The sequence below is a fragment of the Astyanax mexicanus genome, chromosome 9, assembly GCF_023375975.1.
Source record: "Astyanax mexicanus isolate ESR-SI-001 chromosome 9, AstMex3_surface, whole genome shotgun sequence".
NCBI lineage: Eukaryota > Metazoa > Chordata > Actinopteri > Characiformes > Acestrorhamphidae > Astyanax > Astyanax mexicanus.
Window position 1 is genome coordinate 42557346 of NC_064416.1, and position 27811 is coordinate 42585156.

At 35.7% G+C, this 27811-nt stretch overlaps 1 protein-coding gene across 1 annotated transcript; it reads right to left on the reverse strand.

The window, feature by feature from the left end:
- Positions 1-709: 709 nt before the first annotated feature.
- On the reverse strand, positions 710-26684 carry LOC103038449 (aromatase). The gene is made up of 9 exons (XM_022687021.2): positions 26479-26684; positions 17309-17459; positions 16105-16259; positions 14576-14752; positions 12626-12740; positions 11574-11685; positions 8930-9092; positions 5406-5647; positions 710-1597 (listed from the first exon to the last, which is right to left on the reverse strand). Exons 1-9 carry the CDS (start codon positions 26666-26668, stop codon positions 1328-1330), a joined length of 1575 nt encoding a protein of 524 aa, XP_022542742.2. The 5' UTR covers positions 26669-26684; the 3' UTR covers positions 710-1327.
- Between the last annotated feature and the right edge of the window lie 1127 nt (positions 26685-27811).

Below are 27811 nucleotides of genomic sequence, written 5' to 3' on the forward strand. Positions count from 1 at the left end.
AACAAAGGTTGAAACTCTTTAAATTGTTTATCCTGTTTTACTACATTCAAAGTCAAATTTTCAAGCTTTGAACTTCATATTCAGGTGTATCCAATCATGAGAAAAGGTATTTAAGGTGGCCAATTGCAAGTTGTTCTCCTATTTGAATCTCCTCTGAAGAGTGGCATCATCAAAACAACTCTCAAATGATCTAAAAACAAAGATTGCAAAAGCATACCTCAGGCGACTCTGTTTGTGGCGTGCTTGCAGAAATGACTTCTTTGGCATCACTCTCGCATACAGCTTCTCCTTGTGCAAAGTGCGCTGTATTGTTGACCGATGCACAGTGACACCATCTGCAGCAAGATGATGCTGCAGCTCTTTGGAGGTGGTCTGTGGATTGTCCTTGACTGTTCTCACCATTCTTCTTCTCTGCCTTTCTGATATTTTTCTTGGCCTGCCACTTCTGGGCTTAACAAGAACTGTCCCTGTGCTCTTCCATTTCCTTACTATGTTCCTCACAGTGGAAACTGACAGGTTAAATCTCTGAGACAACTTTTTGTCTCCTTCCCCTGAACAACTATGTTGAACAATCTTTGTTTTTAGATCATTTGAGAGTTGTTTTGATGATGCCACTCTTCAGAGGAGATTCAAATAGGAGAACAACTTGCAATTGGCCACCTTAAATGCCTTTTCTCATGATTGGACATACCTAGCTGATGAAGTTTAAAGCTCAATGAGGTTACCAGACCAATTTTGTGCTTCAGTAAGTCAGTAAAAAGTAGTTAGGAGTATTCAAATCAATAAAATGATAAGGGTGCCCATACTTTTGCACCGGTCAAATTTTGGTTTAATGCATATTGCACATTTTCTGTTAGTACAATAAACCTCATTTCAATCCTGAAATATTACTGTGTCCATCAGTTATTAGATATATCAAACTGAAATGGCTGTTGCAAACACCCAAATATTTACAACTAAAAATGATTAAGATTAATAGGGGTGCCCAAACTTTTTCATATGACTGTATATATTGTATCCAAACAACATTTAATTTAAAGCATATTGATTAAAAATAAATTGTATGGAAATACAGAGAAAGTATATTCAATGTGTATTTTTTTTTTAAGTATAGTAAATTAAAAATGCACTTTTAGTAATCTTTACTTAATCTGAACATACTTTTAATGCTCTTAAGTATACTTCCTTTTTACAAGGGAGAATCCACATAAACGAGTCTATTATGGATGATAATTTAATATTTTCTATTTCATATTCAGGTCCAGTGCAACACTAAAGAAGCGCAGCAGATAAACAGATTAATCCAGCATTACCTCCACCGGGGGAGTTACGAGTGTGTTCCGGGAACCTCCTGCAGCGTGTGTGTGTGTGTGCTGCGGGGGATGAAGCGGACGCTGAGTGTGTGTTCGTCCTCTACGGGCTGCTGTGAGAGGTTGTTGGTTTGGGAGATGCTGTCCACGGTGCAGTCTAGCTTGGGACACACCGAGTACCGGGAGAGCAGAGCCACCAGGATGGACTTCATCATCACCATGGCGATATGTTTCCCCACGCAGGAGCGAGGACCCGAACCGAACGGCTGGAAGAAGCGGTTTGGCACCTGGAAAAAATAAGAGTGAGAATTTTTTATATTAATGCACAGAAAGGTGTGAAAAGTATTGAAATTCATTGCTCTGTAGGTAGAAGTATAGATACTAGTGTTTAAAATACTTCTGTAGAAGTTGAAGAATCTTTTTGAAGCTTTTTACTCTTTAAGTAAGAGACTAAAAGTACTGCTTTCAAAACTACTTAAAGTATAAAAGTAAAAGTAATGTAAGGAGAAAAAAAACCCCATTAAGAACAAAAGCTTAGGCCACGCCCACAGAGTCCTCCAGTGCACTAAAACCCAAAACACATTTTCTAAAAGCCATAATGCACCATGCACCATGTATCCTGCTGGTTCAGAGTTCCAAATAAACAATGTCCACAACTGTTAGTATCCATCAGTGGTGTGCAGGGAGGCCCTTCTAACCCTTCAGAGAAGGGGTGACAAAAAGTGAATGTAAACAATTACATCATATTTAAATCAGGACATATATATTATAGTTGTTGTAAACAATAAGCATATGTTTTATAAATTAACTAAAATAAAATAAAAAACAGCAAATATTTCAAAGCATTAGTCTGTGTTTTTCAGTTGCTACAGGACTCTTATCTGACTGACAGCTGTTTTAACCAATCAAAGCTGCTTCTTAAAATTGCATCTGCCCCTGCTCGTGTCTGCGTGACCCTTCTCCTGATTTTGAGAAGGGTGTAGTAATGAGTCTATTAGCAAAGTCACAGGACAATCTAACCAATCAGATTCATGATTTTCACAACGGGGGCGGAGCCATGACAAGCGCTGTGGTGAAGATGTTACATGTTGCTTATTGTACAACGGAGCTCATGCTGGATTAATTCAGTAGTTAGCAAACTATCATGGAATTGCGACTGTAAATCAGACAGATATTGTGTTGTATTATATTAAAAAGCCTTTTTAAAGGCTGTCCTTCAATGTGCAACTAATTCACAATAATAGACCGCCTGACTGGTGAGTTTTTGTGTGTACTTAATGTTTTGGCCGGCTGTTCTTGTAGGAAAAAGAAGCATTGATTTTGTAGTTTGTAGCTGTATTTTTGGGCTGTTAATGTGCATTAAGCTAATAAAACTAAGTCGAGACAGAGAATATGTAGTTCTAATATAAATCTATGTGTAGGTCGGCGGTTGGAGGGGGGGTGGGGGTTGGGGGTGATGGGTGTTGCAGAAGGGGGACCCACTATACCTGCACGCCACTGGTATCCGTTGACGCCAGCTTAGAGAGATGGGAGGCTGCAAGGATTTTTTTTTGTAGCAGCAGTAAGGCCAGCCAAACAAATTCACCTCTTATTTCGTAAATTTGTGAAATTAAATTATTTCAAAATTATCATTTAAAAGAACAGCTCGAGATGAACAGGGGACATCTTTTTTAAGAATATCTGATACTCTGTAATACCTAAGTCCAAAAACTAGACACACTAGGGCATTCCCAGGACGTATGCAGAAATGTACCAACTTTATCCCCCAGACCAAAATTTACAAAAAAAGGAGTGGAGGAAAGATGCATAAGAAATCGCCTGTATGGAGTTTAATAAAACCTGTGAGTGAAATTAAAGTGAATAATCTGATGGTTAGGGATTTGAGATGCAAATGTTGTGTTCTTCCATACAGTCTTCCAGTTTATTGGGTTGTAGGAGATTTTCAGTTCTTTATCGCAGATCACCTTTAGCGCTTTAGGAAGCATAATGTTGAAAGAGTAGCATAATATAAACCATGGAAACAAATCCTTGTGTTCTTTGAGTTATTGGAAAGCAATTAATGTAAGTGATGTTTGGGTATAGAGCTATTCCATAGAACGCCATAGGCGCGCATTGGAAGAACGGAGACGAAGATAAAGAAAATGGGAGTTGTAGGTAGGTTGTAAATCCTGGAAGGTGCGAAGGTCTGAGTTACTAAAAATCTCGTCCAACATGTATGTATGAATTCCTTTTTGTTGCCAGGATGGAATGAAAAAGGGCCAACTAGAACTGAGTAGTTTGAAGTTGAAGTTTTGCTTAATTTTTCAACAATGTGCCAAACTGAGAGTTAATAGGTTATAAGTGAGCCAAACTTGGATTTTCTAAGCTTGATAGGAATGTTAGAGCAGGGTTCATACACTGTTTGACCAGAAAATTTCCATGATATTTTCATGACTTTTAAATGCCTTTAAGGCAATTTTTTAGAACCATACAATTTTTAAAACATCAGTGCAGACATGAAAATATAAAACCAAAAATTAAAAGCGGGTAAGACAGACAATATTTATTAAATAACAATTAAACAAACAAACAAACATGGAGCAGTCAAGAAAATAAGCAAACATAAACAAACAGGGAAACCAACAAGGAACTAACTAGACAAATAATAACCAAACAAGACTAGGGAAATAAACCAAGGAATAAATCAGGGAATAAACAAGAAATAAACAGAGATAAACAGAGATAAACGAGGCGCAATAAACTAGGGCTATAAACAAGATTACGTGCAAAGACAAACAACGAAGGAATGTGCAAAGACCAACGAATAAACATAGACATAAGGGGATTATTTTTACACATAGGAAGCAGACACCTGGGGAAAGATCAGGGGTATTTAATTAGAATTCAGTTCGGTCCAGTTAGAGAAAATTTCATCAGGCTAATGTCCAGACCTTCACCATTTTTAATTCAGTTATAATTCAGTGTTTTATTCTGTTTACTAAAGAAGCCTCTAGTAGTTCTGTTAGTGTTTTATTTAATCAACAACTGAAAGACAAAACAAATTACACATACTAGTATATTTCAACAATATTGTTTTAAATATACCTGTCACAATAATTACATTATCAACCTATCATAAAATAACTGGAAACACCCTTAATAATTTATGATTTAATGATAAATCGTACAATATATGGAGAAATGCAGCTTTTTAAATTTAATATTATTACTGTAGCATACTTTATTATGTTGTGGGTAAAACTGATGGGGGAGTTGCCAATGCTTTTTGTCCTCTGGGGGTTGCCGTAGTTTTGAGGTAGGGTTGTTTTGGGGGTAGGAGTTTTTTTTCTGATCAGGTGGAGTAAAGTGGAATATTTTGGACTCTTTTCTCGGTTGTTTCTCTTTAATTCCTCCAAGTAACTCCGCTCGGTTACATTACTGTTAATATGTTTTATAACTGTAGTGTTTTAATGTTTTTTCTGGTGCGCACCATCTGTATTAGCTTTTCTCGCTTTATTCTCCCACTTCTCACCGCCTGCTTCGCCTGTGTGGCTCCGCCCTCTCGCATCTGCACAGATCTGATTGGCCGAGGAGAGCGTTTGTTAATCTTACAGCACACGTGATTGGTCTGTAAGTTTGCTGCGCTGTAAAGCACGTAAACCATAAAGAACCATAAATAAACGTTCCACCACTTTAAATGAACACGATCAAAATTAAATCCTTCTCAGTAGTTTATCAGTTTTGGTCCGGATTGGACAACATCTTTGTACGGACCCGGACAGCGGTCCTCCTATTAGTGACACCTGCTGTAGAGTAATAAAGATCCTGTAATCTTAATGGGAAAATGAGTTGTTCTTCTAGAGCTTTCCAAGATACTTGAGGATCCAGAGTAAACCAAGTCGTTAGAGGATGAAGAATGAATGAAGGAATAGGCCTAACATTCTGGCATCACTTGTCGAAGAATGCAATCATTCTGGAAGCAAGGGTAAATGATCTTTTTTTTTTTGTCTGTTAGCTGCAATAGCTTTCTTGTTGTTCCTGGATGTTTTAATACATGACGGGAGAAAGGAGGGTAATCAGAGTTTCTGAGAATAAGGAGTGTGTTTGGGCGCGTACCATTTTGTCGAAGTTGCTCAGGTTAAACTGGTCTGGGCTGCTGAAGAACGATGATCTGTGCATGCGGCCCACGTTCAGGATGATGTTCGTCCCCTTGGACACCTTGTAGCCCTCGATGACGTCATCGTCCAGGGCTCGGCGCATGGTGAAGTCCACGACAGGGTGGAACCGCATGGACTCGTTAATGAAGCTCTCGAGGACACAGAGCTGAGGGAGATCAGAGTTCTCCAGCTTTTTACCACCTACAAAAAAAGGACACAAGATGAAACTAATGCTAAAAATTACATTTTAAAAGAGTACAATTAGCCTGTTTAGCTGTTAGCATTTAGCTGTTAACATTAACACCACTGACGGGTGAAGTTAAAAAAAAGACGTCATTTTCTTTATAAACACAGGGACCTTAAAACAAGTTAATTTGAAGATATTTAACTTTTAGGTAGGGTTGTCAACGTTAAAGCATTAAACGCAATGAATTACGCTACCAAGTTTGATCCCAACTTCCTCGTAATCTGCCCCACCCCTGCCCAATACGCAGATTATTTTTTCTAGAGCGTTTCGCTTTTGGTGAGAATGTGATCTGGTCTCGATCCGACCCAGCTATCACATATACTTCTTTTTTTAATTAAGATAAACTGCTCAATTAAAGACGCAGTTTAATCTGATACATTAGCCAGATCATATACTGCTATAAATCAACACTGTCTCTGCTGCTGCTCCATGCTGTTTACACATGCAGCATGTGCTGCGTTCACTGCTCACATCTGCGCTGCACATCCCATTGAAAACAGTGATTAAAAGCGTAAAGGCAAATTTTCAGCTTTCTGTGTTAAAGCAGATTAATACTGCACAGATATAAGAACTGGAACACAGAGTCTTCTCACTATATTTATTTCTTTTTTATTTGCTTCTGCAGATGGTGAATTCGCTCCAAGTCAAGAACTCATCAACTAATCTGGAAAACATAAAAGGAACTACAGTTGTGAAAGCACCCTTTTATACTCAGTAAAATTTCTTTTAAAAGTTAGAAAGTTAAAAGTTCTAATTTAAAAATCCTTACAACCAAGCTGAGATTTTATTTTAAATAAAGTTTAAAAAAAAAAAAAAGTTTCCTCTATCCAATTTCTCATCATGCATTCTTTATTTCAGCACCCCACGTTGGCTTTATCTTCCCTCAAACATACAAATATATACTAGTATTTTAATTGGCACCACTAATATAAATATAATTGCATTTTACATTTCTTTATTTATATATATACAGTTGTGGTCAAAAGTTTACATACACTTGTAAAAAAACATAATGTTATGGCTGTCTTGAGTTTTCAATAAGTTCTACAACTCTTATTTTTCTGTGATAGAGTGATCGGAACACATACATGTTTGTCACAAAAAACAGTCATAAAATTTGGTTCTTTCATAAATTTATTATGGGTCTGCTGAAAATGTCACCAAATCTGCTGGGTCAAAAATATACATACAGCAACAAAATTTGTCAATTTTGGTGATGTAGCGAGTTGTGTCAATCAAATTAGCTTCATGTCATGGCCTCTTCACTTCTTGTAAGTGATTCTGATTGACTACAGCTGTTGACTTCTCATGAGCCCATTTAAATAGGGCTCATTTGACCCAGTGATTAGACTCAGCTACAAAAGCTACAATGGGAAAGTCAAAGGAACTCAGTGTGGATCTGAAAAAGCGAATTATTGACTTGAACAAGTCAGGGAAGTCACTTGGAGCCATTTCAAAGCAGCTACAGGTCCCAAGAGCAACTGTGCAGACAATTATACGCAAGTATAAAGTGCATGGAACAGTTGTGTCACTGCCACGATCAGGAAGAAAACGCAAGCTATCACATGCTGCCGAGAGGAGATTGGTCAGGATGGTCAAGAGTCAACCAAGAATCACCAAGAAGCAGGTCTGCAAGGATTTGGAAGCTGATGGAACACAGGTGTCAGTCTCCACAGTCAAGCGTGTTTTACATCGCCATGGACTGAGAGGCTGCCGTGCAAGAAAGAAGCCCTTGCTCCAGAAAAGGCACCTTAAGACTCGGCTGAAGTTTGCTGCTGATCACATGGACAAAGATAAAACCTTCTGGAGGAAAGTTCTCTGGTCAGACGAAACAAAAATTGAGCTGTTTGGCCACAACACCCAGCAATATGTTTGGAGGAGAAAAGGTGAGGCCTTTAATCCCAGGAACACCATGCCTACTGTCAAGCATGGTGGTGGTAGTATTATGCTCTGGGGATGTTTTGCTGCCAGTGGAACTGGTTCTTTGCAGAAAGTAAATGGGATAATGAAGAAGGAGGATTACCTCCAAATTCTGCAGGAAAACTTAAAACCATCAGCCCGAAGGTTGGGTCTTGGGCGCAGTTGGGTGTTCCAACAAGACAATGACCCAAAACACACATCAAAAGTGGTAAAGGAATGGCTAAACCAGGCTAGAATTAAGGTTTTAGAATGGCCTTCCCAAAGTCCTGACTTAAACCCCATTGAGAACATGTGGACAGTGCTAAAGAAACGGGTTCATGCAAGAAAACCATCACATTTAGCTGAACTGCACCAATTCTGTCAAGAAGAGTGGTCAAACATTCGACCTGAAGCTTGCCAGGAGCTTGTGGATGGCTACCAAAAGCGCCTAGTTGCCGTGAAAATGGCCAAGGGACATGTAACCAAATACTAATGTTGCTGTATGTATATTTTTGACCCAGCAGATTTGGTGACATTTTCAGCAGACCCATAATAAATTTATGAAAGAACCAAATTTTATGACTGTTTTTTGTGACAAACATGTATGTGTTCCGATCACTCTATCACAGAAAAATAAGAGTTGTAGAACTTATTGAAAACTCAAGACAGCCATAACATTATGTTTTTTTTACAAGTGTATGTAAACTTTTGACCACAACTGTATATATATATATATATATATATATATATATATATATATATATATATATATATATATATATATGTATATAGTTTATTTGGTAGCATTTTTGTTTTACAATCAAATCAAAAACAGGTATTCTGACCCACCCTCCTCTCAGCAAACACACCCAGAAAAGGAAGGGAAAAAAATATATATTAGTAATAAATAAATAATAAGTGATAATAGTAAGGCAACAGCAGAGCTAATGCCAACTAGACAATAGTAGTAATAATAATAATAATAATAATAATAATAATAATAATAATAATAATAATAATAATAATAATAATAGTAATAATAATAATAATAATAATAAGCAGTAGATAAAGCCCAATGGTCGTACAATCACACACAAAATAATGAACAAAATAATGAACAACAACAATCATAAAAAAAGGTAAAAAAAAAAAAAAAAAAAAAAAAAAAAATATATATATATATATATATAATAATTATAATAATAATAGCATTTTACATTTCTTACCTTCATTATTTTATTTACATTTTAGTATGCACTTCAAAAAAGTGTGTGTGTAAGTATGTGTGTGTGTGTGGGAGAGTGTGTGTGTGTGTGTGTGTGTGTGTGTGTTCGTACCCATAACAGTTTGGATCTCCTTGAGAATCTTCTGCTCTACCTCTGGATTCTGCTTCAGCAGCACCAGCATGAAGAACAGGGTGATGGAGAGCGTGTCCGGAGCAGCGATCACCATCTCCAACACACACTGCCTAACGTTACCCGCCGTCAGCTCACCGTGACTCTACACACACACACACACACACACACAACACACACATATGTCTACATGCGGTGTAGATACTCAGTCTTTACTATTTAACTCACAGACTATGTGCATTACTATAAATCTGTACTATGGGACACCCCTGACAATTACACACACTATTAATCAAACCAATCAATCAATTGCCTAGGGCCCCGAGCTGGCCTGGGCTCCAAAGACGACAAATTAGAGCTTAGATTCTCTGCCCGAACCCGACGCCATCCGAGATTTCCCAATACACATTCCTCAGGCCGGGATCAGGTCGGGCTCCAAAAAATAGATAGTAGGCATCTGTTTTTTAATTATATTTTTTATTTTATATAAAGCTCTAATGTGATAATCACAATGTAGCTAAGTAACCAAGTATTATCGTTAACAAAAAAGAACGAAATAACTTAAACTAAAAGTAAAAAAATATTTTTGTTAACTGAAACTAATAAAAAGGGTAATTAAAAGAGAAAAAAAACGTTACTAACTGTAACTGTACTGTGTGTTTATAAAACTAACTAAAACCAATTGAAATTACAGATAGCACACCCTTCATGTTCGTGTTTGTTAATTGATATGTAAGCTCTGTTTCCACTGCAGCAGTTTTACAGCGGGTGGTGTTGTGCCGATTCTGCGTGTGAAGCGGAGCTGGATTCTACGGGGAGTCGGATTCGGCACAACATTGGTAGCATGTGGCACCTCACGGTCCGTTGCATTAGTTCTAGTTTATAGCGTCCGCGCTAGCCGTGAAATAAGGACAGAAAACCCTGAGGGAGCTGCAGAATTCTGCATGGGATTAGAATATGAGCGTGAGGGAAATAAAAGCAGGTGTTCTGTAGTGAAACAGGAAATACAGTATGAGGAATAAAAAACACACAGATAAAAGTCCTTCTGAGAAGCAGTTGTGAGAAGCTTTACATATAAATGATATATATATATAAATGTGTTATTTAACACTGTATCCAATAATTATATTATATTATAATTATATAATCATAATTAAATATAATACATATAATTTCAGAGCTTTGACATTTTCAAATAACTGTTATATTAGCGTAATACCTAAATATATTTTTTAAAACATTTTACCAACATAGTAATTTAAATAACTTTCTAAAAAGTTACTGGGTTCACGAGAACGAGACGAGACGATATTTAAAAATAACATTTTAAAGAAAACGTCAAAAATTTAAAAATGGCTTGAAAACTAGAGTTTTATTTGACAAAACATATAACGCAAACTTAACAGACTGGTTTCTCTCACACATTGATTCTATAAAAAATAGAGAAATTCAGTTTAAGCAGAAAATAAAAGAAATGCTGTGACATTTGGGTTGTTAAATATTTTGTTTCCTGTTGATGTCATACTGTACTAGTGCATCTAAATAATATCATTAAAAAGGTACTTTATGTCAGCTATTCAGTTCAAAAAAATTATTATGGCTTACAGCCAATGAAAACCCCAAAATCAGTGTCTCAGAAAATTAGAATATTATATAAGACCAGTTGGTACTTTTGGTATCAGTGTGGCCAGTGTGCCAAGTCCTGCTGGAAAATGAAATCTGCATTCCTATAAAAGTTGTCAGTAGCAGAGGGAAGCATGAAGTGCTGTAAGATTTTCCAGGAAAAAACTGCACTGACTTTAGACTTGATAATAAAACACAGTGGATCAACACCAGCAGATGACATGTCTCTCTTTCATTTTTCAGCAGGACTTGGCACAAAAATACAGATTGGTCTTATAGAATTTCCTAATTTTCAGAGACAATGATTTTTGGGTTTTTGTTGGCTGTAAGCCAAAATCATCCACAATAAAATAAATAAACACTTAATATACAGGGGTTGGACAATGAAACTGAAGCACCTGTCATTTTAGTGTGGGAGGTTTCATGGCTAAACTGGAGCAGCCTGGTGGCCAATCTTCATTAATTGCACATTGCACCAGTAAGAGCAGAGTGTGAAGGTTCAATTAGCAGGGTAAGAGCACAGTTTTGTGCACAGTTGGTGCACGTCTTGCTGGACGTGCACCAACTGTGGTCACATCTGTGACCAAGACAGCAAGTCTTTGTGATGCATCAAGAGCCACGGTATCCAGGGTAATGTCAGCATACCACCAAGAAGGACCAACCACATCCAACAGGATTAACTGTGGACGCTGTAAGAGGAAGCTGTCTGAAAGGGATGTTCGGGTGCTAACCCGGATTGTATCCAAAAAACATAAAACCACGTCTGATCAAATCACAGCAGAATTCAATGTGCACCTCAACTCTCCTGTTTCCACCAGAACTGTCCGTCACCACAATAAATTATTGTGCTCTAAAACCAGGTGTTTCAGTTTCATTGTTCAACCCCAGTAGGTCACTCTGTGTTGCACTAGTGTATTGTATATAGAAACAATTAAAGTATAAAATACGTGTGAATTTGTTTGCGTGTGTGTGTGTGTGTGTGTGTGTGTGTGAGAGAGTTTACCTGTGCAAATATGAGCTCGGCAGTAAAGTTAAGGTGGTCTAGTTTGTCAGCCTGAGATAATTGAGTCCGTTTCTTCTCTATCAGCTCCTCAATGGCATCCTGCAGTTCTTGACTGCACACACACACACACACACACACACACATTTTATACTTTATTACATACACAGAATATTTAAAACACCAAAAGACCCTTATGAAAAAGAGCAAAACTCGATTATATAACAGCCAAACCAAATGAACTGTCTATGCAGATTTAATCTTTCGGATCAGGTTTAATTGTGTCTCGGCTCATTTCAAGTAGATTCAGAAGATCATGTCATTTAAAAGATCACACTATGGGCTAAACTGGGATAGTTTGCTATCTCAGCTATTCAGCTATTACTATCTCAGAACTTCATACAAACTTACATACTACTCATTATAGCTGTTATGCTTACCGTGTGCAATATTCATCTCACTACTCGGTACTATGTACTGTGATCCCCTTATCACCATTTGTGCAATATGTTTAATGTGCAATATTGTTCTCACCTTTTTTTATCTACTATTTATTTGATATTTATTCACTGTTACTCTTTGTGCAATAATACTGGTCACACCCTACCATAATCATATCTCTATGCACTAGATGTATATATATATATATATATATATATATATATATATATATATATATATATATATATTTTTTTTTTTTTCTTTATTATATATAATTTTTTAAGTATCTTTCAGGTAGTAATCAGGTAGTTTCCTGACCTGTTTCTCTGTCCTTTCCTCTGTACTGCTGTAAAATTGTAATTTTCCCCATTGTGGAATTAATAAAGGATTATCTTATCTTATCTTATTTTATATAGATAATAGAGGTTAACTGTTATATGCCAAGTTATAAAGCTTTATTAACAATAATATAATATGTAAAAATGTAATGTAAATAAGCTCAGTTTCCACATCAGGATTGTATGGGTATATAACAGTATATTTTGAATATTTTAACACTGTTTAGATTGCAGCTCTTCAGTGATAAGGAGGCGTGAGAGGTGAAGGTCACTCACGCAGCAGCTTTGTGTTTCTCGTGCAGCCACTTCAGTTTGAAGTAAATATCTGGTTTGATTAGAACGGTCTGCCAAGTGTCAAAGTACTTGTGAATCTTGGACAACAACTGCTGCTCTGTAAGAGATAAAGAAACACACATTATTTCATGGAGACAGTAGGGTTTCTATGAAGATGTGGGCTCCCCTATACGGAAAAAAGCAGTATATGACATACACAGTATATACTCTAATTTATTTAGCACATATTAAGAGTTGTTGTACTATATATGTTTTTTTTTTTTCAAATATGTTATCTACTTTTTTATATACTTTATTGAGGAAGCGAAAGAAGAGGACAAAAAAGACAATAGTAAAACCGGAAGGTAGAGAAACATGACAAATCCAATAAATGAGAAAAGAAGAGCATTGGCAATATCCAGTATAAAAGCTCAAAGATAATAGACAAAACAAATGTACAAAGCCAAATAAAGGGTCTGTATTTTGTCCTTTTTTCCTTCTACTGGATGTTTTTAAGTGAAAAATACATGTCTCTCCAAACCATCACTGATCATCAGTAAATTTCACATTTCATTTGTAAATCAGGGGAGCAGCGTCTGGAGGAAGAGTGGAGAGACACACAGTCCAAACTGCTCGAGGTCTAGTGTGAAGTTTCCACCAATCAGTGATGGTTTGGAGAGACATGCTGATCATCTGCTGGTGTTGATCCACTGTGTTTTATTATCAAGTCTAAAGTCAGTACAGTTTTGTTTTCCCACAAAATCTTACAGCACTTCATGCTTCACTCTACTGAAAACAACTTTTTATGGGGATGCAGATTTCATTTTCCAGCAGAACTTGGTACACTGCCCACACTGACAAAAGCCCTAATTGGTCTTATATAATATTCTAACTTTCGGAGACACAGATTTTTGGGTTTTTGATCTTAAATATACAATGTCCAAATATGTTAAGAAATATACAGGCTTTCGGTTTCCTATTTTTTCACATGACTGTAAATAATAAATGAGTTCCAAATTTTCAAATAAATTACTGAAACAAAGTAACATTTCAATGATATTCTATATATATATATATATATATTTGAGATGTACTAGTATGTGTTTCTGCATGGTGCCTAGTCTCACAATAAAGTAGTACATTTTTGGGAAACCTTTTTTAAATTAATCACCTGTTTTTTTTCCCCTCAAAAGTTATAAAATGTATAAATAAACAGATGTTAACTGTTATTTACTTTATATATATTTTTTTGCACTAAACATACAGCATTTGGTTACAGTGTAGCAAAAATGGATGGATGTGATAATTAAGATTAATTAATTAAACAGGGCAAAACTACGGTGGCCGAGAAAGCCCAACGCAGTGCAAATTGAAAAGCGCTGCAAAAGCACAAAACACATCCATCAAAATTACAACACAGGCGCAGCAAATAGAAAAACGCGCTGCAACTAGAAAAACGCGCTGCAAATAGAAAAACACGCTGCAAATAGAACCACAACACAACGGAAGTGAGTCACAACACAACGGAATTTTCCCGGGGGACCTTAAAAGATACTGTACCAGCTAAACTGCGTCTTCAGTAACGTCTCGGACTTCACTATGTGTACAAAGGACAATAAGTGGCAAACAAGGCGTTTTGTGAAGCAGAACTTTTAATAAACATAACTTACTTTTCAGAAGCTTGTTTGCCACTTATTGTCCTTTGTATACAGCTGGTACAGCATCTTTTAAGGTCCCCCGGGAAAATTCCGTTGTGTTGTGACTCACTTCCGTTGTGTTGTGGTTGTATTTGCAGCGCGTTTTTCTATTTGCTGCGCCTGTGTTGTAATTTTGATGGATGTGTTTTGTGCTTTTGCAGCGCTTTTCAATTTGCACTGCGCTGGGCTTTCTCGGCCACCGTACAAAACGTAGCATGTGCTGAATGTACTGAATGTGTGTGAGGGTGCTGCTGACCATCAAAAGGAACATCCAGGAACAGTCTGTTGGAGATGTCCACCACGATGCAGCGCAGAAAATTCAGGACGTCTACCTGCCCCTGTGCGTCTGTGTGATGAGGCAGGTCGTCCAGGTGTGAGTTTGTGGAGGCGATGCAAATCTCCATCGTCCTCTGCAGCCCTGGACCAGTCAGCGCTAACACACACACACACACACACACACACATTTATTTACACACACAGGTCAGGTCCACAAAACATAATAAAGAAAGTAAAATATTTCCATCATTTTAAGACTCATGCCCCAATGGTTGAAACAGTGCCCTATAAAAAGTGACAAAAGAAGCGGCAAAAGTGATTGCACGACTGCTAGAGTGCCCCCTCCTACAATACATTATGATGATGTGACTTTAGCTCAAGAAATTAGCCAGCGGGCCAGAAAAATATGATATTTAATATCTGGCTATGTTTATGAATAATTATAGGTTTAATATAGACACCCAATATGATATTTTAAAGCTTAGAATCTCTGTTTTTTAGTTATCTAGCCGAATTAGCTGTATCTCCTTTCAGAAAATAAACATTTAGGGCGAAATATGCCTTGTTTATAAAAATTATGACTCATAATTTTCATATTTGCGTTTTTCGTTCTGCGGGGTTATCTGAGGACACTCGTGACACACACCCAACCCCCTCCAGCTCCTACCCCACACCTTATGAACTTATGAAAATCCATCAATCCAGTCGCCAGTAATCCTCGTTTATATCCAACCAGTGCATAAAATAAATTAAAAAATATATATAAATGTTAAAGCTTCCGCCATATCTTCTGAGAGGGCAAAGCCTACTGGACACGATGATATGTAAATGAGCCCTCTCAGCCAATCAGGTGCCAAGTTCTGTGAGCTGAAAGGAGGGGTGGGGCTTGTTACTCGAGACTCAGAGAGAACAAGAGATTTTTCTAAAGACGGGGGAGCACTTTTAAAGAAACAGCGCACAATTCTCTTTCCATCAGGACTAGAACATGCAGAAACAGCTTCTCTACTGCAAAATAAATGAAAAAAAGTGGTAGTTTTTATTTTTATAAAGTTTCCAGTCCTTTGGAGAAAGAAAAGACCATTACAGCTTCAGATCACAATAAAATCTAACCAGCGATAGGGAGCAGTTTATAATTTTATATGATGATTGTAAACACATTATAGCAAAATGTAGAGCTGCCAAAACAATCCATCCATATAAATAGTTAATTTTATGTGTCTGAAAATAAAAAAATAAAATAGAAAATCTGAAAAGTGCCTAAAGTTTTTCCTATTTTTTTACCATATTTTGGCCATTCAATTGAATAATTAAAGTGATACATTTTTAATCACATACTATTAAAACGGTGGAGGGATACACACATTTTAAAGCAAAAAGTAGTCCCTATGGAAAACGTATTCTGTAGTTTATTAATAGTTCTATACTGTAAGTAAAATGGCTTTTCTATGTTGTAGTAAATCTGTTTTTCCTCACCATCACTGTAAATAAAGTTGGTGAGGTGTTTCTTACCTTTGGCGAAGAAAGAGCGGACGATCTTCCAGGCAGCGACGTTGGAGTTAAAGATGATCCCCTGCTCATGCATCCCCAGACACTGCAGACCAGGAGTACTGCCAAAACGGGAGTTATACTGAGAGCTCTTCAGAACGTGGTACACCGCTGACGGCCTGAAACACATCCAACACCAATCATACTACGTCCACTATTACATCACTACTATATCACTACTACTACTGCCACTGCCACATCACTACTACTGCCACTACTATATCACTAATACTGCCACTACTATATCACTAATACTGCCACTACTACATCACTACTATATCACTACTATATCACTACTACTGCCATTACTACATCACTGCTATATCACCACTACTGCCACTACTACTGCCACTACTATATCACTAATACTGCCACTACTATATCACTAATACTGCCACTACTACATCACTACTACTGCCATTACTACATCACTGCTATATCACCACTACTGCCACTACTACATCACTACTATATCACTACTACTCTCTTTACTACATCACTACTACTGCCACTACTATATCACTAATACTGCCACTACTATATCACTAATACTGCCACTACTATATCACTACTACTGCCACTACTATATCACTACTACTGCCACTACTACATCACTGCTATATCACCACTACTGCCACTACTACATCACTACTACTGCCACTACTACTGCCACTACTATATCACTAATACTGCCACTACTATATCACTACTACTGCCACTTCTATATCACTAATACTGTCTTTACTACATCACTACTATATCACTACTACTGCCACTACTATTGCCTCTACTACATCACTACTGCTACTATTACTATAACTACTATTACTCCTACTACTACTACTGACACTACTAATACTACTACTACTGCTACTACAGAGGGGCAAATCCTTACTCATGGTTTATAAACATAAAGATAAAGAAACAATAAACTAAATGGACAAAAGACTATGAGCACACTTACTCATTAAGTGTTTCTTCAGAAATCAATAATAATAAAACAAGTATTTCAGAATTTGATTGCATTCAGTGACAGGAGCTTTCAGAAGATCCGGTTCTTGGGTGATCATCATTAACCTCACCTCACCCCAAACTTCCCATCATATATATATATCTAGGTATTAAATATGTTGTATAAATGTGTGATGATTGAGTGAGTGTTTCCTACCTGCTGAGGATGACGGTCTCCTGTCCGCTGATCCACACTCTCACTATGTCTCCATATTTCTGATTGTAGTAGTTGCTGGCTGTGCCAAGCCCAGTCCAGATAAACCGACCGTATGTGAGCAGAGGACCCACCCCCAGACAGAAAGAAGGACCTAACACACACACACACACACACACACACACCAAAACAATGTTTTGCTGAAACACAAGTTACTTAACAACCAGTCAAAACACTACGAGTGAGAATAGATAACATTCTGCAGCGGTAAGACCTTATTGGTACCACTTTAAAATAAGACTACCTTTATAAAGGGTTTATAAATGGTTTACAATTGGTTTATTAATGGTTACTTATTAGGTTATAAATGGATTATAACACATATGTAGAAAGGACAATGACCTGTTGCTTGACAAATAGTGCATAAGAGCATAATAAGTCACTAATACACCAAGAAGTGTACCACTAAGACTAAGAACTGTGTTTTTGACTTCCCATGTACAGAAGTTAAATGTTAAAATGCAATTGCTCTAATAAAATAACAGAAAACATATTTTTACACATGTATTCTCTATTGAATTCGAGCAGTTTTATTTTCTGGTAGATGTAATGTATCATTTTTAGTATGCACTGTAAGAACTAATACAGTCATTATTAATCATTTCCATATAATAGACCCAGAATTAAGCACTAATAACACTTACACAGAACAAAGCCTAATAATTAGTGAATAAATCATTTACAAATGTACAAATTAAGGCTTTATTAAGCAAATAATAAGACATTAATAAGCACCTAATTTGTGTTCCTTAAAAAAGGTTTACCAGTTATTCTACTGTACACAGTAATTTATATAAATATCCATTTGATTTTAGCACTGTGCTGTTAGACAGTTAAATAACTGATATGTTAAAAGATCACAGTTAGTAGATCAGAATAAAAAAAAACACAATTTGGAGAGCACAATAAGGAGAATGAAGAAACACAGAAGAACACAGGAAATTACAGATAAGGGAACAAAAATAGAACACATTCAGAAAAAAAAAACAAAAGCACATAGAAGATCACATTTAGAAGAAAACAGATAGAATGCAGATAGAACACAGTTAAAGAAAAAAATAAGTAGGAGAACACAGGAGAACATTTTAAGAAACACAGTAGAACACAGGTGATCGTTAATAAAGGACTAAATGTAAACACAAAATAACACAGTTAGGAGATCACAATTAGGAGAACACAGTTAGAAGATCACAGTTAGGAGAACACAGTTAAGAGAATAGTTAGGATATCATGTTCAGGAGAACAGAGTTGGGAGAACACAGTTAGGAGAACATGGAAGACACCAGAAGAGATCAGGATCAGAATAAGAAGAACACAATTTGGAGAGCACAATAAGGAGAATGAAGAAACACAGAAGAACACAGAAAATTACAGATAAGGGAACAAAAATAGAAGAACACATTTAGAAAAAAACAAAAGCACATAGAAGATCACATTTAGAAGAAAACAGATAGAATAAAGATAGAACACAGTTACAGAAAAACAATTAGGAGAACACAATTAGGAGAATACAGTTAGTAGAACACAGTTGGGAGAAGACAGGAAAACATTTTAAAAAACACAGTAGAACCCAGGTAATCGCTGAAAAAGGAATACATGTAGAACACAGAATAACACAGTTAGGAGATCACACTTAGAAGAACACAGTTAAGAGAAGACAGGAGAACATTTTAAGAAACACAGTAGAACACAGGTGATTGCTGATAAAGGACTAAATGTAGAGCACAGAATAACACAGTTAGGAGAAAACAGGAGAACATTTTGAGAAACACTGTAGAACACAGAGGATCACAGATGAATGAACAACACAGAAGAACACAGTTAGAAAATCACAGTTAGGAGAACACAGTTAAGAGAATAGTTAGGATATCATGTTCAGGAGAACAGAGTTAGGAGAACACAGTTAAGAGAACAGTTAGGATATCATGTTCAGGAGAACAGAGTTAGGAGAACACAGTTAAGAGAACAGTTAGGATATCATGTTCAGGAGAACAGAGTTAGGAGAACACAGTTAAGAGAACAGTTAGGATATCATGTTCAGGAGAACAGAGTTAGGAGAACACAGTTAAGAGAACAGTTAGGATATCATGTTCAGGAGAACAGAGTTAGGAGAACACAGTTAAGAGAACAGTTAGGATATCATGTTCAGGAGAACAGAGTTAGGAGAACACAGTTAAGAGAATAGTTAGGATATCATGTTCAGGAGAACAGAGTTAGGAGAACACAGTTTAAAGAACAGTTAGGAGAACACAGTTCAAAGAACAGTTAGGAAATAACACAGTAGAACAGTTAGGAGACCACTGTTAGGAGAACAGTTATTAGAACAGTTAGGAGAACACAGTTTAGAGAACAGTTTTGGGAGAACACAGTTTAGAGAACAGTTTTAGGAGAACAGTTAGGAGAACACAGTTTAGAGAACAGTTTTGGGAGAACAGTTAGGGGAACAAAGCTAATAGAACAGTTAGGAGAACACAGTTAGGAAGTCAGAAGAATATAGGTTGGTGGAATGTAGAAAAACACAAGTGAACTCAAAAGATCACAGTTAGGGGAAGCAGAGGATAACAGCTTAGAAAACTGAATACGTTTACAGTAACAAAAACACAAGGTAACAGTTAGAAGAATGTGAATAATTAGGTAAGCACAGTGAGGAGAATAGAGAAGGTCACAGCTGAACACAGAAGTTCACAGCTATGAAGTTAGCTATGAGTCAAAGTAAAGACATAATTAGAAAAGCACAGTAAGAAAAGAACACAGTTAGAGACATGTTTAGAACACATATAAGAGAACACAGTGAGGTTTCATTTAAAGCTCTAGTCAGAACGGCTTAAATGAGGAAAACAGATGCTTTTCATTCTGTCTTATTTGTCTTTGGATCTATTATCTGTTTTTAATGTGTGATATCTGAGTGCCCACAAGAACTCTTCCTCAGGGATCAATGCAGCAGTTTTAGTTCAGTTTAATTAAATTCAATTAAATTCAATTAAATTCAACTTCAATTAAAGCTCACCTTCCGCGAAAATCCGATTTTTCTTGTTTTTTGTGGAATACAGTAGGTCTCTCCGAGTTGAATGTGTACACCTGCACATTAAACTGTTTTGCAGCCCCCATTGTCTGCAGGAGCTAAGCAAAGAAATCCCCCCTCCCCCCCTCCGAAAAACAGGTGAATTTTGAATTATCTTTCTGCCTACGTAGGCAGAAACTCACAGACCAGCCCACCTTGGCTCGAGAAACTCCCAGAGGCGGAGCTGAAGCGACGCAACATCACCGCTCATCAGTTAGGAGGTGGGAGGCAGTGAGCGGCAGAGCGGCGGAGGGGCGTTGCAGTGCTCCTAGCCAATCAGAGGAGAGATATTTGCATGCTGTTTGCATGTATGAATATTCATGAGCAAAGCTGGAATCCGGTCATTTTGGACACACCCCTAAAACAGTCCATTAAAAAAGAGCTATACAGAGACACCTGAGCACTTTTTTTTTACAAAAACGGCTCACATGTCATTCATTCATACTAGAGACCACAACTAGACATTTTAAAATGAAAGAAAAAACGTCGGAAGGTGAGCTTTAAGGTAAATTTAACAGTATTATGCTTTCAACGACTTTTTTTACGACTTTTCAAACATGTATACACCTACATAATGTAGTATATATATATATATATATATATATATATATATAGTATAGATGTATTTCTATTTAAAATGTAGTTTACATTAAAATTTACTTCTTAAATCTTGTTTTCAATCTGATTTTTGTAGACTTTAACAAAATGTATTAAATATATACAACTACAGTAATTCACTTAACGCACACCTGATTTGTCAAATAAAATGATTAATGAGTAATTACATTTGTAACTTTGTAACATTAAAATACATTTGCTATGCACTACGAACTATACCTAAATTTCACTTCAAGTATAAGTAAAATATGGATTTAATAAGTATATATGAGGTAATATGTTTTATGTCTACTTATACAAGCTTAAAACAGTTGTGATAGTAGCACAGTAGTAGTTTAGTATACTCAACACAGTTAAAGTTAATGTGAAAGCTTTTGTACAATTTTTGTATGAATTAAAGTATAATTTTTGTTTTGAACATTTGTTTTGTTGTTGTTTCACTTTTTTAAGGGCACTGAAGCATGATAAAGTTCCCAATATTTTATGACAAAAAAAAAAGAAAAGGAAGAGACAGCAGGGTTTATTTTCATGATAGTGAAGTATCTGAAGGTACAGCTCTGGAAAAAATAAGAGAGCACTTCAGTTTCTGAATCAGTTTCTCTGATTTTTATATTTATAGGTTTATGTTTAAGTAAAATGAACATTGTTGTTTTATTCTATAAACTACAGACAACATTTTTCCCAAATTCCAAATAAAAATATTGTCATTTAGAGCATTTATTTGCAGAAAATGAGAAATGGCTCAAATAACTAAAAAGATGCAGAACTTTTAGACCTCAAATAATGCAAAGAAAACAAGTTCATATTCATAAAGTTTTAAGAGTTCAGAAATCAGTTTTCATGCATCTTGGCATCATGTTCTCCTCCACCAGTCTTACACACTGCTTTTGGATAACTTTATGCTGCTTTAGTCCTGGTGCAAAAATACAAGCAGTTCAGTTTGGTTTGATGATCAGCTTGTGATCCTCCATCATCCTCTAAATTATTTTAGAGTTTTTTTTTTATTTGGAAAAATCAAGGAAAAACATCATCATTAAGTGGTCTCTTTTTTTCCAGAGCTGTATTTGTCTAAGGGTAGAGAAAAGGCTCATGATCGTGCCCCTGCTCATCCCTCCCAATGATTGATAAACCATTATCTTCACTTCAGATAATGGATGTCCTTGAGAAAAGAGAAAAGCTAAGTCACAGACTTGGAACTCTTCCAAAGGGCTGATCGCCAGAGTATTGAACACAGAGTATTTGCTGTCAAATAATAGAGATGAAAACCTGCACGAGGGCAGGCCGGAGTGAAGGCCGCCGCTCCTCAAATCAAACACCTGCTGTTACAAGGCCATTCAACAAAGAGATATTTGCCAGGTTTCCATTTAAACGTTTCAGAAACCTTCTCTAAAAAAAGAGATTTAGACAGAAAATGAAGTGAAATTAGTCGTGTTTCCATTCATTACAGTTAGGCAAATAAGCTTTAGATTACATATACAGGACACATATACAAGATTACTTGAATTTCCAAATTCCAAAAGTTTAAACAGACTGTGTTTGTCTATTGTTGTGACTTAGATGAAGATTAGAACACATTTAATGACCAATTTAGACAGAAATCCAAGTAATCCTAAAGTATGATTTCTGTGTAGTCTGAAGTTTTATAAATATGACAGACAGACAGACAGACAGACAGACAGACAGACAGACAGACAGACAGACAGACAGACAGACAGACAGACAGACAGACAGACAGACAGATAGATAGATAGATAGATAGATAGATAGATAGATAGATAGATAGATAGATCCAGCAGCGGGTATACACAGTACACAAAAGTAATTCGTAAAAAACAAAGAAAAACACACAAAGAGACAGAGCTACCGGAACAGGCAGTCACTCGCATTGGCACCGGAAATATATATAAATTAATATTTATATATTAATATATATTTAAGTTTTGTGGCCCAGCAGTCACAGTATTTTGTTTTATAATGACCCATTTGAAATATATTTGGCCTTTTTTCACATTTTTCACAAGCTTTTTAAAAACCTTCTTCTCTACTATTCTATATAGACGTCCTGCGACTTTAAAGACTTGCTGTAGAACTTTAGAATTTTTCTATTCATTTTGTACTCATTTCTGTAAAGATTTTATTACATTTATCAATTAGATCATTAATGTGGTCACGATTTTGGACGATAGGCACCGGAGATGTATAATAATGAAGGAGAATAATTTCACAACTGTACTTGAACACTAAAATGCTGTAACTAAGTTTGACTAAGTGTAACTTTTTGCATTTATACTCTGTGTCAGCAATATATACCCTAGTGATACTAAGCATTATTATGCTATAGTGCACTAAAGTGTTCTTATAGCCACTTTATTATTAATCAGTATATTTAAAAAAGTGATAAAATGGAACAAGTTTTTGTACTTATATAAATAAAAAAAATATATATAAAAATAGTACAAAATTCTTTGAGTCTTCTTAAGTAACATTTAAACATTTAAACTACTTCATGTATGTAACCCCATATTTTAAATATGCTTACAGTAAAATTATAATACGTTAAATGAGTATTACAACTGTATTACTATTATTATACATCAGGTATATTAGGAATGTACTAAGAATTGATGTTAAATATATTTACACAAATATGCTTCTTGTTCCTGTCTTTTGTAAGTAGCACACTTCTAGTTTACTTCGTTAGGTATGGAAATATATTTTTAATATACTGTACTACAATTTTTAGTGTGTTACAACTTTACTTTAGATTTTTTTTTAATTAGTAGTTGTTCAATTGGTCATTTACTTTTTAAAAAGTTACATAGATACATTGTACTTTAAGTAAACTACTGTTTTTACACACTTTGCTAAAAAGTACATACAAAAGTATATTTTGAAATACGTATTTTAGAAGTATATTGAAAAAAATAAAATAATGAGTCCAATTCAGTTATTAAATCAAATATTGTCATTTAGAGCATTAATTTGCAGAAAATGGGAATTAGCTGAAAAAAAAGATGTAAAGCTTTCAGACTTTCAAATAATGCAAAGAAAACAATTTCATATTCTTTTAAGTTTCAAGAGTTCAGAAATCAATATTTGGTGGAATAACCCTGGATTTAATCACAGTTTTAATGCATCTTGGCATCATGATCTCCGCCAGTCTTACACACTGCTTTTGGATAACTTTATGCTGCTTTACTCCTGGTGTAAAAATTCAAGCAGTGCAGTTTGGTTTGATGGCTTGTGATCATCCATCTTCCTCTTACTATACTGCTATAAAATAGATTTATAGAATATATATTTCATGTAATTATAAAAGTATAAAATAATATTATTTTATTCTAAAACAATAATAATAATGTAACACAATAAATAATGTAATATAACAAAGAATCTAGCAAAAATACTAAAGTGCTGAATATTTAGTACATAAACAATTTTGCAACAAAAAGAGACTTAATTATTAAAATATACTTTTTTTGCAAGTACAATATTACTAATACATTTGTACAAATATGATATTACTAATGTATTGTGCATGATGCAAATACATATTGGCATACATTATAACAATACATTTTCTATATATTTTCCTATATTCTGAAACCACACCTACCACATTATAGGATGGCTAATGATACTAAAAATTCTATGTCTGCTCATTTTAATATAATATAGAAAAGTCATCTACAGGAGGTAAATAAAATGAAAAAAAAAAAAAAAACTTTTATTATATTTTTAAACACAATATTATTTTTACATAAAAAATTTCAAACGACCAATAGATCACAAGAATTATGTTCACAAAGCCCAAGATATGCCTATTTTTCCTAACAGCAGGTAAAGTACATACCAACACTGTCCAATGAAAAACACGTATCTCCAAAACAGAAACTTTACAGGAGAGAAAAAAAAACCTTCTAAACTTTTAATGGAATTCAATTCAAAAATAGTTTATTTAGGTCATTTTTAAATATTTCTATTGGTCCATTTATCAAGAACTTTTGGCACAGTGTAAGGGATGGTTCGTCTGTTCAAACTATGTTGTAACTAAAAATCTATAAAAAGGGAGATACTTGTTTTTCTATAGACAGTGATGATGTAGAGTTAATTGTCACTATTAGATATTAGGCACTCTTAAATTTATTCTTAAATTCACAGCTGTTACATTTTAATAAGTAAACTTCTAAGTTGGGAAAATTAAGTTTAAATTAAAATTTACAAAAAAATTACAAAACACTGCCCCTCCTCCATTTAAGACATTATTACGCAAAACACAAGCATTCAGATTACTAGTTTAGCACCATATTAACACATTCATGTTCCCTACTGTTTCCTGGCAACATTTGTTTCCATAATGGGCGTGTCCCCCTCTAATAACAAAGCCACCATAATCTTGCCCACCAGTTGGGTTTTAAGGATTTAAAGTGATTCATCTAATGGTTGACTGCTGACCACTATGGACACTTTGTTGTAGGTCATAAGAGCAAGTTACAATTTCTTTACAGCTTTAAGCTGGTTAAGAAAGGCAAAAAAGATGCAGAACCCATTCAAATCCTGTTTTTTTTATGTAGCACATAAATACTCAAGATAATTTAGCCCTTGTCTACCTTGACTACACATTGAGGTGAGGGGACACGCCCCCTTATGCAAATAAATTATGTCAGGAACCTGTAGTTATATTAACTTTTAGTGATATAAATTGCCAAGCGTATTAACCATATGTTTTAATATTGTATGGTAAAAAAATAAACAAGTGTTTGTTTGTTCATAAATCTATAGTTCCCTATACTATAGTTCCTCAACAGCATGAAAACATAAAAAAAACATTTTGTATTCATCAACCAGGGTTCATACATGTTTTAACCAATACATTTCCATTTTTCATGGCCATACAATTTTTAAAACATTGGACAGTAAAACCAAAAAATAAACTAAAACTATAATTAAAATTGATATAATATAGTAAGTAAGTAAAATGAATCAGATAAAAAGGTTAACACGCAATTTTTAATAATAATAAAAAATTGTTTTTTTAATAAGTTTGTACTGAATTAACTCAAAATAGGTTTTCTCCATCGATAAACTGAATCACAAAGATTTGTAGACCAAACTTCTCTTACTTTTCCAAAACTTATCCAGCGCTGGAAATCGCTATTTTAAAATTGTATGACTTTTCCAGGTTTTTTATGACCGTAAGAACCCTGATCAATATTTCACTAATGTTTTAATGTATTTTTCTTTAGATTGTTTTAAAATACCCATAGAAATCAATTGAAATCCATTAAAATCCTATTAAATTCTATGAAAATGTAAAAAAAAAATGTAAAAAGGTTGAGATTAAATGGTCATTTAGTACATCTGTAATTGTTGTCAGACAGTGTTGATCTATACATTCAGTGTAATGATCAGTGTTAATCACTGCATCACCAACCTGGCATGGAGGATTTTTTCTTGGCGCGGTTCCACAGAGCCATCAGCGCGCACACGCACCCCAGCAGCATAGCCGTGATCCCGAACACGCCGCCCTGCTGGTCCTCAGCCTGGTCCTGCAGGAGCTCCATCACCGCCTGGCCGACCCGCACGGGCTTCAGCACGGACTCGGAGAACAGCTCGGACGCCATGAGGACGGTGGGTGAAGTCCCGTGCGGCTCTCAGAGAACTCTTATACCCCCGCAGCAGCAGCAGCGAGACCTCCGGGTCATGGGAGTACACGCGTCAAAACAAACCTTGAGATACGGCCCGCTGCCAGCTCACCACGACCTTGAGCTTCTCCCAGCAGAGGTGTGTGGAGAACCCACTGCCAGCCCAGACAGCAGTAACCTCGCTTACATAATCCTCCCCGAGAGTCTGCAGAACATCTAGAACACACTCTGATTACAAACGTTCTACAGTGAGTAATGGACAGCGTAAATAATTATGAGAACTTTCAAAAACTGTGTATAATAGGAGATTTTTTTATTTTTTGCATTTTTGTCAAACGTCCATTTTTCAGATTATTAAACAAACTTCAATATCAGACAAATATAATCTGAGTAAATATAAAAAACACTTTTGAAATTATTTAATTTATTAAGAGAGACAAAAACTATCCAAACCAATGTCGCCTTTTGTTATAAAAAAGAAAAAGGGTTTGCCCCCCATAAATTAACTGTTAACTGATTAATCACACTTTTTGGAAAGCTGAGTTCAATTTCACTTCTAACCAGAACCAGACCTGTAGAATCAAGAAATAGAAGAAAAAGACAACATAAAGCAGATGAAAGATCTTAAAAAAGCAGCACATTATTATACCCCGATCTGAAGAAATTCAAAAACAGATGATAAAACAAAGTCATGGATCATCTATCAGTCTGGAAAAGGTTAGAAAGTCATTTCTAAAGCTTTGGGACTCCAGAGAACCACAGTAAGAGCTATTATTTACTAATAAAGAAAACCTGGAACACTGGTGAACCTTCCCAGGAGTGACCGTCCAACTGAAATTACTCCAAAAGGGCATGAACAACTCATCCAAGAGATCACAAAAGAACCCAGAACAACAGTTCCAAGACAAAAAACACTGCTGACCAAAAACAACACAACGACCCGTCTCACATTTACCAACAAACATCTTGATGATCCCCAGAACTTTGAGTAAATATTCTTTGGACTGACGAGACAAAAGTGGAACTTTTTGGAAGGTGTCTGGCGTAAAACTTTAAAACACATAATTTCAGAAAAAGAGCATCATACTGAATGTAAAACATGGTGGTGGTAGTGTGATGGTC